The sequence below is a fragment of the Salmo salar genome, chromosome 13 (assembly GCF_965601325.2).
Source record: "Salmo salar chromosome 13, fSalSal1, whole genome shotgun sequence".
NCBI lineage: Eukaryota > Metazoa > Chordata > Actinopteri > Salmoniformes > Salmonidae > Salmo > Salmo salar.
Window position 1 is genome coordinate 39,260,017 of NC_138303.1, and position 19,450 is coordinate 39,279,466.

Below are 19,450 nucleotides of genomic sequence, written 5' to 3' on the forward strand. Positions count from 1 at the left end.
AGTAAAGTTAGTGTACAAATGTTTGGAAATATGTGGAAAATGCCTTTTTATTTTCCTTTCTAGTTAATCAAATGAACTTGATTATTATTTAGCTTCTGTTCACAAAATACGAAAACGTGTTTAAAATGACTGTGGTAAAACCATCTGGAGTCTCCTCACGTACAGTTAAACTACTCGTGATAACTGTTGTCAGACTTCAGCGTTCTCCCTTCGACTTGTGCAATATGTTCCACGTCCATACCCTCTTGGCTTCTTACTGCTCTGCACGCGCACGCAACTCCCACTGTAGCTCGGCACTATCATTTGTTTAGATGTTGATTTCTAAACGAATTGCCTGTAATTGCTGTTTAGCAGCACAATTAATCTGAGCTGCGTGCTTCCTGAAGCACATTAGGACACATTTGTATAATGAAGTAATTAACTCAATTATAGAAGAACTAGAAAGTAGGGATAAGAGAGAAAAGGAGAGTAAAGAATGATGGAGAGCATTAAGTACTTCAGTGCTGCGAGGGTCCTGCTGGGCTATTTGAAAGTGTTTGTCTCATCAGTGTTCTGTATGTGCAAGCAAAATGTTACATTGCATGTAATGAATTAGAGTTGTTGTTTCAAGATAATAGCATGCTTGAGGTTACGTCATCACTACTTTACGAGACATTTCCAATACATTTCTATGAAATAGTCCGTGTCACGCTCAGCTTTACAACGTTTCGGTCCCAGCCACTGTACAGTTTACACCCCTACACATACAATTTATCTTTCTGTTGGCCTAGTGGCTAGTTTCTTCTTTCTCATTTGGTCTCTGTCTCTCTGTCAGATGATGCCATGCCATTGTCACTGCCAAGCCTGTGTCTCATTGTCTGCTAGCAGCATTGTTATTAGTGTGGGATGGGACTGCCTGTGGAGGTATGGGCGGGCAGACAGGCTCCAGGGAGCAGGCGGCAGGCTGGGTAATTAGTTGCTCCTCAACACCAGACGGGCACACTGCCGTCACCACCACCGGGAGGTAGAGACGGGCACAGTGCAGTCATCGGGAGGGAGATGGGAAGTGGCATGTCTGTCATAGGAATACTGGAACAACCTTTGGTGTGAGAGCTGGTTTCCAACGGTTCCAGCGCATCTGTCACAGTCACACCAATCATCTCGTCTAGCCACCGGCAAGATGGTAATGCTTATTACCCCACCAAACACAGCATGAATTATTATTAGTTTATCAGAAAGCGCATTATCACTATCGTCTTGTATCATAATTAGGAGTGGTGTTTTACAAAGCCCATTGTCCAGCTGCATTGGGAAGGTTGGAGGGCGAGGGCTGGCTGCGTACAGGGGAAAGCAGTGCTTGGATTACATTACTTATTGGTAATGGCATAATCAAATAATGAAACGTCATTATTGTTGAGTCAGAATTGCTTTAATAAACACTGTGGCCCTACAGCATTAACCTGAACAGTGAGCCTGTTAATTGAATATGCAGCATAGTGTATCGATGACAAATGAAGGCACAGAGAGGACAAAATGCTGTAGACTAGCTTTACGAGTATTTTTCACATATTCTCGTTTGTTCTTTATATGTACCCCAGTGGATCATTGTCTTGACTTGGAGAGAGGGAATGCAGCCCCTGGCTTGAATCCCTTGACCTTTCCATGTGACGTAATGGGTTTTAGAGGAGCCATTTCTGCTGATGTCACATCTCCAGCCCCAGCAATGTGTTTCTGTCTGGAGCGACTGTAGCGACCATGTGACGATGATGACGGACCCCTGGTCTTGTAGGAGCGGCGGAGTAGCTTCCTCTGGTCGCCCCGGGAGATGTACAGGAGGAAGAGGAGGATGGGTACCCCCATGAGGAAGGTCCCGGCAAAGCCTAGCAGGACTCCATAGACCAGGGGCCACGCCCCGTCCAGTAGACGTCGCTGGTACGGCTGGACAGGAGCCCTCTCCACAACAAGCTCCAGGTCACTCCATATCAGCTCCTTCACTGGTATATTTCTTACTGTCAACCAATTAACAACAGCACAACAACAGATCTCAGCCTGCCAACCTTCAACAACAGCACAACATGTTCCTTTGCTGACAGTGACAAACAACTACTCAACAAAAGCACAGGAGAGTCCAGCCAAATCAGAGGAGTATCAGACACCTGCTTTTAAAAAAAAAAATTTACTTGGCATGAGAAAACGTGACTTTTTGACAGGTGATAATTGCAACTTAGAAATTTCTGTTGTCCTGGGAAAAATTGTTCCTCATCAGTTGATGCTGATGATAAGTAATACGTTTTATGGCTCACTGCCCAACTAGTGCAACCAAATCTTTTTTTCAGTGACTTTCCTTCACAGTACCGTGTAGAGATTATCTACAAGGGCTCATACATGACCATCACATTATCTCTATAATACATTATAAACTGGGTGGTTCGAGCCCTGAATTCTGATTGGCTGACATACCACGGGTATGATAAAACATTTACATGAACTGCTCTAATTACGTTGGTAACCAGTTTCTAATAGCAATAATGCACCTTGTGGGTTTATGGTGTATTGCTAATATACCATGGCCAAGGGCTGTATCCAGGCACTTTGCATTCCATCGTGCATAAGAACAACCGTTATCCGTGGTATATTGGCCATACCAAACCCCCTTGGGCCTTATTGCTTAATTATGTGTCCATTATCTACCCTGGGGCTCTATACCTTACCGTGCCTTGCTTGGGGCTTTGGGTTTACATGATGTTCCTCTGTCTCTGACTGGACCAGTGGAGACTCTATGGAGCTGACTCTCTGATGGTACTCCTCCACATACTTCTTTATACTCAGGGTTTTGTCCTGGTTGATATTTTTCCCCACCTCTGGAAGAACATCACAACATTGGCACAGTGAATGGCTACTCAAAATGGCCTATACATACAGTACCAGTCAAACGTTTGGGCACACCTAAGGTTTTTCTTTATTTTTACTATTTTCTACATTGTAGAATAATAGTGAAGACGTCAAAACTATTAAATAACACATATGGAATCATGTAGTAACCAAAAAAGTGTTAAATAAATCCAAATATATGTTATATTTAAGATTCTTCAAAGTAGCCACCCTTTTCCTTAATGACAGATTTGCACACTCGGCATTCTCTCAACCAGCTTCATGAGGTAGTTCAATTAACAGGTGTGCCTTGTTAGAAGTTAATTTGTGATTTTTTTCCTTCTTAATGCGTTTGAGCCAATCAGTTAGTTTATAACAAGGTTGGGGTGGTATACAGAAGATAGCCCTATTTGGCAAAAGACCAAGTCCGTATTATGGCAAGAGTGGCCAGAGAGATACCACTCCTCACTAAAAGGCACATGACAGCCCGCTTCGAGCTTACCAAAAGGCAGCTAAAGGACTCTCAGACGAGGAAAATCTGGCACCATTCCTACGGTGAAGCATGGTGGTGGCAGTATCATGCTGGGGGGATGTTTTTCAGCGGCAGGGGAGACTAGCCAGGATTGAGGGAAAGATGAATGGAGCAAAGTAGAGGGAGATCCTTGATGAAAACCTGCTCCAGAGCGCTCAGGACCTCAGACTGGGGCGAAGGTTCACCTTCCAACAGGACAACGACCCTAAGTACACAGCCAAGACAACACAGGAGTGGCTTCGGGACAAGTCTCTGAATGTCCTTGAGTGGTCCAGCCAGAGCCCGGACTTGAATCCGATCAAACGAGATGTAACCTGAAAATTGCTGTGCAGCGACACTCCCTCTCCAACCTGAGCTTGAGCTTATCTGCAGAGAAGAATGGGAGAAACTCTCCAAATAGAGGTGTGCCAAGCTTGTAGCGTCATACCCAAGAAGACTCGAGGCTGTGATCGCTGCCAAAGGTGCTTCAACAAAGTACTGAGTAAAGGGTCTGAATACTTATGTAAATGTCATATTTCCGTATATTATTATAATATATTTTTTAAACCTGTTTTTGCTTTGTCATTATGGGATATTGCGTGTAGAGTGATGAGGGGAAAAAACTATTGAATCCATTTTAGAATGAGGCTGTAACGTAACTAAATGTGGGGTCTGAATATTTTCAGAATGCACTGTAGGCGTATCTGGGTTGTTCCACCTTTTGAAAAGTGTAACTTGGTCAAAAAAGAGCACATGTTCAACTTCATAAAAACATGTTTTTCCATCTCAAGAGCTTAAATACAAAAATTACTAAGTGCCAAATAAAGTAACAGGGTTGATCTCAACAGGGTTGATGATTTCATCTTAAATCAGCCATAAATCCCCTTGTGACAGGAGGAATGGAAGCTTGTGTGTAACAGGGAGGGGAAATTGAATGCAAGCGTCAAAACATTTTGTTGTTATTATTATTGTTAAAACATTTCTAGTCTGTCTGTCTTTGGGTAAGAGGGTTGACATGTTATGCTTGACCCTCTCACTTTTCCACCACAAAATACCAGAAAAGGGCCAAAAATTGTAGAACCAGCTCACCAGATTTTATACTATGACTTGACTTTTAGATGTTCGTGTTGCTTTTGAAAAAAATATTTTATAAAAGAATAGTTTCATCATATTAAAACGAGAGTTCAGTTCACATTACAGGGTTGACCTTAAAATGAGGGACAGACAAATGAATCACTAATCACATGAAATAAATAGAGACATAAGTGGGTTAAATTATGTTTGAAAACTTGGAGACATAAGTGGGTTAAATTATTCCTAGAAGACAGAGGGTGCACAAAGGGACATGTCACAACGCTTATTTTTGGCACTTCATTCAATTTTACAGGCTTTTAAAATGAGATATTGGTGCACAGGGATGAAAAAGACACTATTTTTGTGGAACGACCCATCTACAGTTTATGCATTGGGAAAGAGAGACCGAGAGAAACTATGGATAACATGTGTTGGGTGCCCTCCATAACTTAATGGACTTGAACTAAGCAGGCCTTGGTAAATACAATTAGTTCAGCAATACAGCAACTGCTCTCACTTTTACTTTAAAAAAGAAAGTAAACAAACAGTCGAAGTTGTTGTGTAAAAGTGGATTTATTCCTAATTGCAATCAGGTCCTGGGTAATTGGTGTTTTGTGTATCCATAGATTCCACACATTCATTCTGATCCAAAAATAAATAGCTTTCATACACTGTGTTGACAGAAGGGATGTTCTTGGGCTGTCACACTTTTGTCATTTCTCTCTATCTGTCTCTTCCTGCCCCCCCCCTCGCTCGTTCTCTCTCTACCCACCCCCCTCTCTCTATCTCTGTCTCTCTACCCCTATCTCTCTCTCAATCCCTCTCTTTCGCTCTCTCTCAACCCCCCCTCTTTCTCCGATGATGAAAGGACCAGATGGTTCGTAGTGAATGTGGTGTGAGCTCCACTGAGTCCTCTGTCAGATCATTTACACCTCAGATCAATCGCCACTCGACTGTGGAGTCTCTTCCACACTAGACCCCACCACATGCCAGAGACGGACATAGCCAAAATATAAAAATTTTTAAAACTCCAATTACAGTGGACCTTGATGTAGTGAGTTAATTATGTAGACAATGTTATTGAAGTATTGAGTGCACTGAAATAATGTCAAAATACAATTTGTTCAAGTTAACTTATGGTGTCGTTCTCTGGCAGCTGAATCTCATGTCTTTGATGGCTGCTTTCAATGAGACGTCACTAGTGCTGTGTGCGTGTTTGCGTGAGCACGTGTGCATGTGTGTATGCGCTGTATCTGTCTGTCTGACCTATGGCAATGTCTGTCCTTCCAATGTGTTGCAGGGCGCGAGACAGCCTGTCGTAGTACGTCTGTTCTCCGTGCTTCAGCAGCCAGTCTGTCAGAGCTGTCCGGCACTGAGCCTCGCTGTTCCTGTCTGATAAACATACAGCATATGGCCCTCAGACAGCAGACCCAGCCACGCTGCTGCAGCTAACTAGGGAGAGGTAAACAGAACAGGACATGGGGGAACAGACCGCTCACTCTCCTCTGAGTCCTCACAGACTGGGATAATAAACAATCGCTTTGAATGCCTCACTATAATATACCCATTATATAGCGTTGAGTTAGAGCAGAGCATTTTGTATATTGTGATAGCTAGGACAGCTAGCTAGGCCCTTTTGATTGTTGCATTGCATCTCAGTACATCAACATATGTGTAGAAGCACAGTAAATGTATGGTGCAGACCCGGCTGAGTTTGCACAGTGTAACGAATGAGCTTTTGGTTGTGATGTACTGTCAGTGTTGCAGTACCAGTGTCTCTCTTGACTCTCTTCTGGAGGTCCAGTTGGTTGTTCTCCAGTGAGAGATGGTCCAGCTGCTGGAATATGTTCTCCTCTGGGTGGGACAGGGCAGAGAAGAGGTTCTCACACTCCCTTGAGGTCAGCAGCTCCACCAGACGACCCAGCTGGTGAACACCCATGTCCTCCGCCACTGTGGAGGTGCATAGGAGTGGATAGGAGGGCACAGTGTTAATACGCTATGCTATGATTGTAATCACTGCTTATGGCTGTGGCATTACAGGAAGAGGTATGAGTAAGGTGCATAGTGCTAAAGCGTCCCAGGAAGGGGTATCACATGATCTCAATTAGTATGTACTGTATGTGTGATGAGAAACATTTTCTTTCCTTTTAAAATAAACCCATGTAACTAATTTCACACAACTGGTGGAGCAACTTGAAATCCCAGTTTCATTAAAAGTGAAGATGAGTTTCCAACAGATTAGCACGGTATCAGCTCCGTGGAACATTTTAGGTTCTCACCTGTGTCTTCCCCCAGGCTCGGGCTCAGTAGGAGCAGAAACAGAAGTGAGGGAGCTCCCATGACTGACATGATTACTGTAGCAGTACCCGTTTCCAGTCCACTCACAGTGCAGGAGGTGCTCCCTGGCTACAGTAGAAGCTATTTTCAAAACACTGCAGTGATCCGGAACTCATAGAGTCATAAGACAACGGAACTGTGAGGAACATTCTCTTTTCTATGTTGGAACTGTTCAACACCGTGTGAGAGAAAGATGTCTTTGACTATGTCAGTGGTTATTGGCATTTGGTTTACAACACTGACAATTAGGCTATTCATGTGTTGTGGTTTGGTGTCCACCTCCGCATTAGACAGGAATACAGGCAGTAGACTACTTTACCAATCATATCCCTCCCTGCTTCAGCAATGCCAGCACTCTCCTCCTGTTCTGTGGGTTTTTGTGTGTTTGATGGCCTAGCGTTGCTGTCTCTGTGTACAGTAACATTGTACATGAAAGCCTGTCGTTGTTTTGTTGTTTAAACACTGTTTGGGGCCTGCAGAAAATGCTTCCATGCTAATGAGAGCAGGTGGGTGCATTTATGGTTATATATAAGAGGAGCCACAACCCTGTGCTGAACATCTGTTGCTTTGCTTTTTGGATTAATCGTTTTGTTTTTTACTAAGACCCAGTACTGTCAAAAATATGATTTCCCCATGTTTTATATATATTTCCACACTATGATTTTGACAAATACTGTGAAATTATGAAAATGATGCCCTTTTAGTGTAAGAGCTGTTTGAAAAGACCACCTGAAGTTCCGCCTGTTTTGGTTAGATGGAGTTTTGGCCTGCCATCATCAGGAGGTAAATTAATTAGTTAATAGACCAATAACAAATTGTTTTAAACTTCTCTCCCAATAACAGCTAGTTTTCAGTTCCCACTCAGACCACTCCCAGACAGTCCTAGCAAAATTATTGCATGAGAAATTGCTCTTTGCTAAGAAGCAATTTATGTTTCTTTTTTACCATTTTAATTGAAAACAATCACAGTAAGGTATTTATTGTGACCAAGAAATTACTTGATATTGAGATAAAAAAAATGGCTGTCACGACTTCCGCCGAAGTCGGTCCCTCTCCTTGTTCGGGCGACGTTCGGCGGTCGATGTCACCGGCCTTCTAGCCATCGCCGATCCATTTTTCATTTGTTTTGTCTTTGTCTTACACATCTGGTTTCAATCCCCCAATTACTTGTTCATTATTTAACCCTCTGTTCCCCCATGTTTATTTGTGAGTAATTGTTTGTCTTGTATACAGTCCGTTATTGTGGGCTCGGTATATTGTGTTGTATTTGCGAATACTTGAGTAAATACGTTGATTACTCATATCTGCTGTCCTGCGCCTGACTCTCTACACCAGCTACACACAGGCAGGATTACAATGGCTGCATTGGACCTTTTTAAAAGATCTCCAAAGGGGAATTTATTAAAAGGCAACCAAAGCAAACAAATGCCACTGGCACAGGGTAAAACCCCAGATTGTAATGATTTGCTGTGCTTCATTCAGAATACCATTGAACATAAAAGCTTTAGCCTGACCAGGCCTTATAAAAGCCTGCAGCTAGTGACGTTGAGCTTCGATGTTAGAGAAGACATTACTCTTTGAAAGACAAAAGGTTGCATATTAAACGTGTTCCTCTCTAGTTCAGTATATAAAGACACATGTTGATTGGGTTTGAAATAGAATGATTAAAAGATAAACGGCTACCCACAGCACACCAGGAGGTCAGAGGACGTTAAAAGGTTGTGTTCTACTTTCAATCGCTGGCTGTGTCCCAAATGGCACCCTATCCCCTATATAGTGCACTACGTAAGGAATAGGGTGCCCTTTGGGACACGCCCTCTATAATGTATTACTGGTAGGAGATGCACCTGACTCACAAGCATTTCGCTACACCCGCGATAACATCTGCTAAATATGTGTATGCGACCAATAAAATTTGATTCGAGGTAGTGCTACATGTGTAATCATTATTTTATGGGGAGGTTAGTGTGGGGGCACATTCTGAATAGATAATTGAACTTGGAAGTTACTCTGAGGCCTCTCAGCTCAACTTCATTGTCTGAACTTTAACATTGTGTTTGTGTGTGGGTTAGTCTTGGATGATCCATGTCAGCTAATGAAAAAACATGTCGTGGCATTGAGTTCAGGTGTGTTACGCCTAGGGCTGTGACGGTCATGGTATTTTGGATGGCGGTAATTGGCCAGCCAAATGACGACAGTCACCGTAATTAGCATTCCAATAGCAAATTATGTGCATTTTCTCCTCTGCGAGCGTACCAATGAGTTTACCAGTCAAATTGCCAGGGTTAGAGATTCCAAGCCTGTTCTGTTAATTATATTTCTATGTGTGCTCCTGTTGCATTGTGGTCATTCAGTCAACTGTTAGTTTGACCAATTAAAAAAAATATTTAAATGGTTATGTTGATTTTATTTTCATGACAGTCTTCATCCATAACCGTTGGTTACACAGTTGTACTGTAATTGTGCCAGCCCTAGTTACACCAAAGGGTGTGGGTGCTGTCAATCGTTGAATATACATTTGTGGAAATGTTGTTAGTATTTGAACAGCTCTTGCACAAAGGACAGGGTCAGAGACAGGATATATTTAGGTCATTCAGCATATAGTTATCTAGACTAGAGTAGCATTGATCTACAGGCACAGTGCAAGCAAACACGGAGATTAAATAAGAATTTTAATCAGATTACAAAACATTTACATCTTCACATTTGATTTTATGATGAATTTGAAATGAGCCATCAATCAGTCAAATGTATTTATAAAGCCCCTTTTACATCAGCAGTTGTAAATTGTGATGACATTCCTTCCAGGGCAATATCAACTATACAGAATACAGATTTTCCATTTATATTGTTTGGTGTAAATGATTAGACTTATTACTAAGGATTGCTTGCAACACTTTGGAAATGGACTCCATTGCTCAGTTAGGGTGCAAAGCTAAAGCTCCATGTCTCTTACACTTCATTTCACAGAAATCTGGTTGAATAAAGACACAGACTCCGGTGGAATGAAGGATAGAATCCATAGAAGGTTCTGGCCGATACAGCAGGGCTCCAGCAGGCCATCTTATGTCTGAAACAAAAGTTGGGTCAAATAAGCAAACATTATTATGGAACTTTAGTTAAATACATTTAATTATGCCTTTTCTCCCACCGTGGAGAACAAAATGGCTGAGTGTCTGTTTTAGGCAGCAACACGCCCTTTCTCGCTGCATGGTGTTTATGAAGAAACACTAAGTTCTTTTAACAGTTTCAACCTGAGTATAGAGGGAAGGAGACAGTGGCCTGGGAGCTTCGACACAGCCCTATGTAATTTATGACTCCAGTTAGTAGGTGAGGGAGGGTGAGGGGGTGGCAGGGACAGGGTGTGGAGCAGAACAGGGAGTATAATTTGGCCTCTCCATTTCAGCCTGTGCTGTCCTATAACTGCTCCATGGCTCCAGGCAGGCAGGTAGGAGAATGTGGCCTCTTTCTGGGATACAATCACAGGCCTGCCTGACTGCTTGGTCTGGCTGGCTTTGCCCTCACTCACAAAGCCTTGCCACCTCCACGGTGATCCCCTGTACCGCTCCACCGCTGCCTCAGAGCCCCCTCCTGAGGAAACCAAACACCCCTCATCAACGTCACCATCCGTCTACTGCTTCACAAATCTGCTTAGGAGCTTTGATACTAACCCAGGCACAGACACACACACTTACATGACAAACTCCTTCCCAGGTTGTACTGTATCATTGTTGGTTACATGGGGATTTTTTTATTAGTATGTTATTTTATTAGGTTCTTATTCTGTTTTCAGTCGCCTCCTTTCTATTTTCTAATTAGCTGTTATTCCTTTAAAATATGTAGTTTTTTTTCTCTACAGAATTGAATTGCAAGTCTATGATTCTGCTATGATGAAGATCTCTGCAAACAAATTACTTTCCAACTCAGCGCCCAAAAAATATTTCAAAATTGAAAATACCAAAGCATGGAGGAACTTTTAAGACATCACTTTCGGCATTGCTAATTAATATGGATATTTCACTCACCTCACTCACCTTGTTGGCCTTTTAGTTCCCCACCTTCTGAAGAGAAATGCAGATGTGAAAAACAGAACTGCTAAACAGAAAAGGTTGTTCCTTGCAGACTGATGTTACCAACAGAACACGATCCTAACTTTCTTCACACTGACTTTACTTTTCTACCTGACTCAGGTAATGCTATATTAGAGGCCCAACGTCGACCAATGAGAGATCAGCCTCTCAAAAAAGGCCAACCTCTCTACCCCACTCGCCATGGGATACAGGAGCCACACCCTTATATGTGGTGTTGTTTTACAGCCTAAACTCTGAACATTAGCTACACCTCTGGATTTTACGACTCTTTAACTGGATGAATGAAAAAAAACGACTCTTTAACTGAAAATGGGAAACGTGAGACTAACGTTGAACAAATAGTACCTCTGCTTCTGGCCTGGGGGCCATATATTTGATCAGTTTGGTTTGTTCATCGTAGGAATGTAGAGCTCTACTCATCGTAGTAATGTAGAGCTCTGTTCATCATAGTAATGTAGAGCTCTGCTCATCATAGTAATGTAGAGCTTTACTCATCGTAGTAATGTAGAGCTCTGTTCATCATAGTAATGTAGAGCTCTGTTCATCATAGTAATGTAGAGCTCTGTTCATCATAGTAATGTAGAGCTCTGTTCATCGTAGTAATGTAGAGCTCTGCTCATTGTAGTAATGTAGAGCTCTGCTCATCGTAGTAATGTAAAGCTCTGCTCATCGTAGTAATGTAGAGCTCTGCTCATCGTAGTAATGTAAAGCTCTGCTCATTGTAGTAATGTAGTGCTCTGCTCATCGTAGTAATGTAGAGCTCTGTTCATCATAGTAATGTAGAGCTCTGCTCATCGTAGTAATGTAGAGCTCTGCTCATCGTAGTAATGTGCTGCTGATGGCGCTGCTCATCCTGCTCCTTCCCATCAGAGGATATCACTCTCCTCATTAAACTGGTTCATTTTTGTTGTAATCCAGAGCCTCTCTGCTCTTGTATCAATTCTAATAGCAATATTGGCGCGATAATTGCATAGATTTTGTGAAAAGGAATAATTTGTGTCGTCGTAATTAGGGACAACCATGAATGTTCAAGCGCTTAGTGGCATTTATCCCCTAGAATTACTATAATCCACATGGAAATTAGATATTAACATAATAATTCAACAATAGTAATTTTTCATGCAGTCTTTATTGTAATGTACAGTATTATAACTTTTTAATTTCAGCAGCAACCAACTTGATAGAAATGTAGCATTCTGGTCACTTCACTGTAACATTTCAAACTTCACAGCTCTGTAGACTCCTCCTCTCAACTTTATTGAAAAGGGGCTACATCACTCTCAAAGGGCTGTGGCTCCCTGAAAGGAATTTCACCCCCAGGCAATGGAGGGAACAGAGGGATGGACAGGGAGGAGGGAAGAGGAGGGGGACAGGTCTAAGACATTCGTGAGGCCTATATGCACCTAAGCCTCACCTGACAATATATTTATCTTGAGAGAGCACATTCATTTGAGACCAATCTATTTTTATGTGATTTTATTGACAAGGACACCAACATCTTTGAGTTATGAGCTGCTGTTGTGCTCCTCAGACAGACATATTATATTTTACTCTGGGTTGTGTGTGGGCCTGATAGCCCTGGACAGACACTGGGGCTGCTGTGTCCCAAATCAAACCCTACTCCCTATGTAGTGCACTACTTTTGACCAGAACCCTAAGGTGCCTGGTCAAAAGCAGTGCACTGTGTAAGGAATAATTTGCCATTCGGGACGTAGAGTATACGGGGGTTTCTTCAGGGTAATCTTGAGGAGCGAGGGGGAAGTGACAGGTGAAAAATGAGCCTGTAAAAGCTCTTAGATTAGAGATGGCTCTCTCGCTTTTTACCACAGGAACAAAGAGTTCACAGCACAACAGACCTGCATGCTGTAGAGAAGCCATTGCTCAGTGGACACTGGGGTGGGGCTTTGCTGTCCGTCTCTTCAAATAGCCTCAGGGCATAACTTTGTGTAGTCGCCCCCCAGATGAAATCAGGTGTTACTATACAGTAGACATAATAAAAGGGAGAGGGGGTGGAGGTAGGCTAAGGGGGGGTAAAAGTAGTGGAGACATTGCACAGAAGGAAATGCATACTTGTAGTGTATTCAAGGTTTAAAATCGCTTCTCAAGTTTGTAATTTCCACTGCCCTAACAAAACTAAATTCAACCCCTACAAAAATGCTGGATTATTTTCCTGCTGTGAGAAACTGGTCCAAACAAATCCTACATCTGTATTTAGAAATGTCAGCAGAACAGTGTTGCCTATAGCAGGAGCAGCTTTGTAGGGCATTTTGAAAAGAAGAATTGCATAACATATAATAGACGAAGTGTGACAATGTGTGCCAAAGGACTTGACATTTTCATGATGTGCATATCATGGATAAACCAAAAATATGAGTAAAAGTTCAAATCCTGCTTTCAGATCAACCCCATGGCGAATAATGTGTGCCGTAACATCACACAATAAGTTGTGCTGCATAGTTTAGTTTAGCTTAGTTTATTAATTCGACCATTTAAAAAAACAAGCACACATAAAACTTGAAAAAGCCATATATGCACATGAATAAAATCATGGAGGATAACATACAATAAAGTCTGGGACTTATTTCCATTGTGGTCCTCTTGAGACAAGATGGCTGGACAAGATCCAACACAGTATGGCAGTGAAATAATAAAACTAAAACTTAGCGTAGTCAACTAAAGTAGAAGGTTGGTGTTTAGATTGAGATGGCTTGGCTGTTTAAACAATCCCATTGGGTTGAACCTACTTCTGTTCGTGAGCTGTGAGGCAAATAACAATAGATAGACATTACTCCATGCTTAGGTAAATATTCTACCACAAACTGAAGTGACATACAGGTCAAGAGTTAAACCCAAGGTGTCATCAGCTCTTTGTTCTTTTACAAATCTTTGTCTCCAAGTACCACAGAATAGACCAAATCGAGTATCGATCCCATAGGTCCAACCCTCTATAAACTCCTACATCCATCAGTGTCCCCAGAGAAAATCTGTTTTATATAGGGAGTTGTTGACTTTTTAAAGCCTCTTTTTAAAGCCTCTCAATTTTCATAGAACAGCAAGGTCAATGGGAAGTGAACACAGCCATTGATAGCAGCACCTGGAGAAGGGTGGTGAGGAGGACATGTTGTTGCTGAGTAATGATTCAGAACGAGTCTTGGTCAATAGAACACGGGTGTGACCATGCCCTGAAGTGTCTTTAGTAATAGTGAGACATGCCACTGTGTGACCGTACACTGAGGTGTCTTAGCAACGGTGTTCAGTGTTTGGGTGGCTTGTATTTATCTCTTCAAGGAACAACCAGGATTCCTTAAAGGAAAACAAAAGTGTTTGTTATTCCGTTGTTTTGGGGAGAGCACTGACCCACAGCGAGTGAGAGAGACAAATATAGAGAGTCAGAGACCGAGAGGTGTGTTTGTTTGTGTGAGAGAGAGACAGAAAGACAAAGAGAGAAACAGATGTGAGAGATGAGATGGTAATTTCAGTGCTGCCATGCTCCCTGAAGGCAGCTCCCTCCTAAGTGAAGGCGGTGTCTGAACATGCCACAGTCAGGAAGGAATGTCAGTGGAGCCCTTCAGGCAGTGACTGAGATTGGCTTATGTAAAGCTGCTCACACTGAAGCCAAATCAACACGCTGATATCTTGAACTGCACTGTGTGAAAAAATGTGCCTAGTCTATTAGATACTTACGAATGCATACCAACATGATAGTTATGCAATCAGTGATTTGCTATAGTTGTTTATTTTATTTGAGCTTGCCCTGCATGCCGGTATGTTGACGAGGCTATGACAACAATTGTTCTCATGAAAGGACAATACATGATACCTGAATATTCTAACAAGTCTTCCTTTTTGACAGGCTTGAATAGTGAAGACCTAATCCAAAACTACACCGTCATCATTAGACAAGTCCAATCAGGAATAATTAGTAACATCATAAAGGCCTGCCTGGCTGTGTCTAAGCATGGTATTTGGTTTGGAGTCATTTGACATTTAGTTTTAAGTTTGGGATTTATAATGGTGTTTAGATTGTTTTAGGGCTGGGGTTATGGGAGTTCTGCCTATATGCAGCCTAAAGGATAGGGCAGTCTTCTGCTGCTGCATTCTCCCCAAGCTCACTCCTCATCTCTATCCCCTCTCTCTCCCCTCTTTCTCCCTTCTTCTCGCTCCCCTCATTTTCCTCCTTCTCTCCTCTCTCTCTCCCCCCTCTCGTTTTCTCCCAGCTACTGATGGGAATCTGATGCCTCATTGAGTGAGTCTGTTCTGACTCGCCCGAGCAGGAATGCACCATCCATCTAATGCACTTTTATGTCCAAGTAAATTGACAATGAAGAGTGCCATCATTTTACAGCATAAATATTTCACTCCCCATTTGGATGCAGATTCCAAGATGCGGTGGCTGGAATACAAATGGGCTGTCTCTCCCTGGGGAAATGAGGGTCACCTGGCCTCAGTGAGTATGATTTGTGTGTATGTGTGTGTGTGTGTGTGTGTGTGTGTGTGTGTGTGTGTGTGTGTGTGTGTGTGTGTGTGTGTGTGTGTGTGTGTGTGTGAAGAGACACTGTGTGGTTTTCTTGTTATCAGTCCTTGTTAGATGTTGTTGGCAAGCTGGGATATTAATGCAAAAAGGTCCATTTTATATTTTGTAGAGCAGAGACCACGATCACAAACAAATTGCAAGTTTACTTTAAAAAACCCACATTGAATATCATGCAGATTATGTACTGCAGTCTATAGTCCTCTTAAATATTTGGTTATGCTTGCCTTTCGCTTTCTTGTACTCACACTGATGGGAAAATGACTATGACCTCAAAGTACATTATTCACGATTGAGTAGTTACCAAGATAGACATTAATGCCCTATTCTTTTGAAAAACTTTCAAAATAGCACGGAAAGTGTATCAAAACTTTCAGCCCAAAATGATTCTCCTAAGAGGGTTTGGTATAGTGAGTCTCATGGTGGGCTGTCTGGCAGAAACCAGTGTTTATCTGTCTCTTCTCCCTGACGTGGTGTAATGGAACTCTCAGTAATAGCAGAGGAGAGATGGCATCACAGCAGGTCATAATGGAATACTCTTTTCTCCCTCAAACACTCTGGGCCTAATCAGAACATTAGAACATGACTTGTTAGCTCAGCCATAGTGGAAGACACAGACAGAGATACCAGACCGAGGTTCTTTCTCCCTTTTCTGCCATTTATGAATATACAGTACGCAGTTGAAGAGTAAACACATAGCATATGACGTAATTGACCTCTGTTGAATACTGAAACTCTGTGCCGCGCATAGATTAATAGTTATTCTATATTTGTAAAAAGAACTGATAGACCTACATATGTTTGCACAGTACCTAAGAAGTGCACTTTGCCAAAAGCACTCCATTCCTCATCCCCTCCCCTTCTCATCCCTGTTAGCCCTGGCATCTGTGTGCGTATGAGCCTGGTCTTGCACTGTGTTCATCATACCTGCTGTTTCACCCAGCCACTGTTCTGATTCTATAGAGACTGATAGAGGAAGACATTCCAGTTGGCTATGAGGTGCTGATTAGTTGAAGTGTGCTTTAAGACATATTCTTTGCTTCGGAAAAAGGATTGTGAGACTGTGCACTCAAACCGGGTGAAACCGTCTCTCCTATATTGACACAGGTCAAAGCCTATTCACCTCAGCATCTCTACATGTCTCCCCAAGGTCCAGAAAGCAATCCTCTGATTAGTCATTAAGTCCACAAGTTTGAATTAGGATCCAGAACAATGAGAAACCTGTAACGGCACAGAGCAGCTGTGTCTGTTTACTGGAAAATATTGGTGTATTTCTAAATAACAATTTACAACACATAAAAAAAGGAACAAACATTTGCCCATTCTAATGATCTTTCTATTGTTAATAGTCGGTACTCCCTGTTAATATAAAGTATTCCCTAAAACCACCTGATAGAGCAGGGGATTGGGCACCAGGCCCTAGCAACACAAAGCATGTCTAGATTAAAAGGAACTCACTGTGCCTTGACATAAAGGGTCACTGAGAGCCAATTTAGATTCCTGTGCCTCTGCAGTCAGGAGTTAATCCAGAGACAAAACAAGCATCAGAAAGGTGAGAAGGGGGTGTCTTTGAGAGCTGCCATTCTCACTTTTCACTGCTTATCACAATTGTATGGGCAAATGAATTCTCATGGTGAAGAAGGAACAACAGAATGAGTTCTTACACTGCATCGTACATAGAAAATGGCAGCGGAAGAAATGGCAGCAGTTTTACAGTCTCCTAACCAATTGTACTATTATGTGTTTTTTTCACGTTATTTTTACTTATTTTGTACATAATGTTTCTGCAACTGTATCTTACGGCAAAAAAGAGCTTCTGGATATCAGGACAACGATCACTCACCTCGGATTTGATTTTTTTCTTCAACAAGCAGGACGCACAGGACAGTCTGTGCATATTTGTAAACAACAGCTGGTGCACGAAATCTAAGGAAGTCTCTAGATTTTGCTCGCCTGAAGTAGAGTATCTTGTGATAAAATGCAGACCACACTATTTGCCTAGAGAGTTTTCAGCTATACCTTTCGTGGCTGTTTATTTACCACCACAGACAGATGCTGGCACTAAGACCGCACTCAGTCAGCTGTATAAGGAAATAAGCAAACAGCAACCCACTCACCCAGAGGCGGCGCTCCTAGTGGCTGGAGACTTTAATGCAGGGAAACTTAAATCAGTTCTACCCAATTTCTATCAACATGTTAAATGTGCAACCAGAGGGAAAAAAGTTCTAGATCACCTGTACTCCACACAGAGACGCGTACAAAGCTCTCCCTCGCCCTCCATTTTGTAAATCCGACCAGAATTCTATCCTCCTGATTCCTGCTTACAAGCTAAAATCAAAGCAGGAAGCACCAGTGACTCGGTCTATAAAAAAGTGGTCAGGTGAAGCAGATGCTAAACTACAGGACTGTTTTGCTATCACAGACTGGAACATGTTCCGGGATTCTTCCGATGGCATTGAGGAGTACACCACATCAGTCACTGGCTTTATCAATAAGTGCATTGAGGACGTCATTTAACATTTACATTTAAGTCATTTAGCAGACGCTCGACTTACAAATTGGTGCATTCACCTTATGATATCCAGTGGAACAACCACTTTACAATAGTGCATCTAAATCTTTTAAGGGGGGGGGGGGGGGGTTAGAAGGATTACTTTATCCTATCCTAGGTACCCACAGTGACTGTTTTTACATACCCCAACAAGAAGCCATGGATTACAGGCAACATTCGCACTTAGCTAAAGGGTAGACCTGCCGCTTCAAGGTGCGGGACTCTAACCCGGAAGCTTATAAGAAATCCTGCTATGCCCTCCGACGAACCATCAATACAGGGCTAAGATTGAATCGTACTACACCGGCTCCGACGCTCGTCTTATGTGGCAGGGCTTGCAAACTATTACAGACTACAAAGGGAAGCACAGCCGAGAGCTCCCCAGTGACAAGAGCCTACCAGACAAATCATTTCTATGCTCTCTTTGAGGCAAGCAACACTGAGGCATCCATGAGAGCATCACCTGTTCTGGATGACTGTGTGAACACGCTCTCCGTAGCTGACGTGAGTAAGACCTTTAAACAGGTCAACATTCACAACGCTGCGGGGCCAGACGGATTACCAGGATGTGTGCTCCGGGCATGTGCTTACCAAATGGCAGGTGTCTTCACTGTCATTTTCAACATGTCCCTGATTGAGTCTGTAATACCAACATGTTTCAAGTAGACCATCTTAGTCCATGTGCCCAAGAACACGAAGGCAACCTGCCTAAATGACTACAGACCCGTAGCACTCACGTCCGTAGCCATAAAGTCCTTTGAAAGGCTGGTAATGGCTCACATCATTATCCCAGAAACCCTAGACCCACTCCAATTTGCATACTGCCCAAACAGATCCAGAGATGATGCAATCTCAATTGCATTCCACACTGCCCTTTCCCACCTGGACAAAATAAACACCTACGTGAGAATGCTATTCATTGACTACAGCTCAGCGTTCAACACCATAGTACCCTCAAAGCTCATCACTAAGCTAAGGATCCTAAACACCTCCCTCTACAACTGGATCCTGTACTTCCTGATGGGCCGCCCCCAGGTGGTGAGGGTAGGTATCAACACATCTGCCACGCTGATCCTCAACACTGGAGCCCCTCAGGGGTGCATGCTCAGTCCCCTCCTGTACTCCCTGTTCACCCATGACTGCATGGCCAACACCATCATTAAGTTTGCAGACGACACAACAGTGGTAAGCCTGATCACTGACAATGACGAGACAGCCTATAGTGAGCAGTTCAGAGTTCTGGCCGGGTGGTGCCAGAATAACAACCTATCCCTCAACGTAACCAAGACAAATGAGATGATTGTGGACTACAGGAAAAGGAGGACCGAGCACGCCCCCATTCTCATCGACGGGGATGTAGTGGAGCAGGTTGAGATCTTCAAGTTCCTTGGTGTCCACATCACCAACAAACTAGAATGGTCCAAACACACCAAGACAGTCGTGAAGAGGGCATGACAAAGCCTATTCCCTCTCAGGAAACTAAAAAGATTTGGCATGAGTCCTCA

The 19,450-nt window shown here is 42.7% G+C and overlaps 1 protein-coding gene across 1 annotated transcript; it reads right to left on the bottom strand.

The window, feature by feature from the left end:
• Nucleotides 1–1,402: 1,402 nt before the first annotated feature.
• On the bottom strand, nucleotides 1,403–6,834 carry LOC106567331 (transmembrane and death domain protein 1). Its single transcript, XM_014136464.2, has 5 exons — nucleotides 6,715–6,834; nucleotides 6,206–6,385; nucleotides 5,702–5,827; nucleotides 2,691–2,840; nucleotides 1,403–1,988 (listed from the first exon to the last, which is right to left on the bottom strand). The coding sequence occupies exons 1-5, from the start codon at nucleotides 6,782–6,784 to the stop codon at nucleotides 1,582–1,584; spliced, it is 933 nt and encodes a 310-aa protein (XP_013991939.2). The 5' UTR covers nucleotides 6,785–6,834; the 3' UTR covers nucleotides 1,403–1,581.
• Between the last annotated feature and the right edge of the window lie 12,616 nt (nucleotides 6,835–19,450).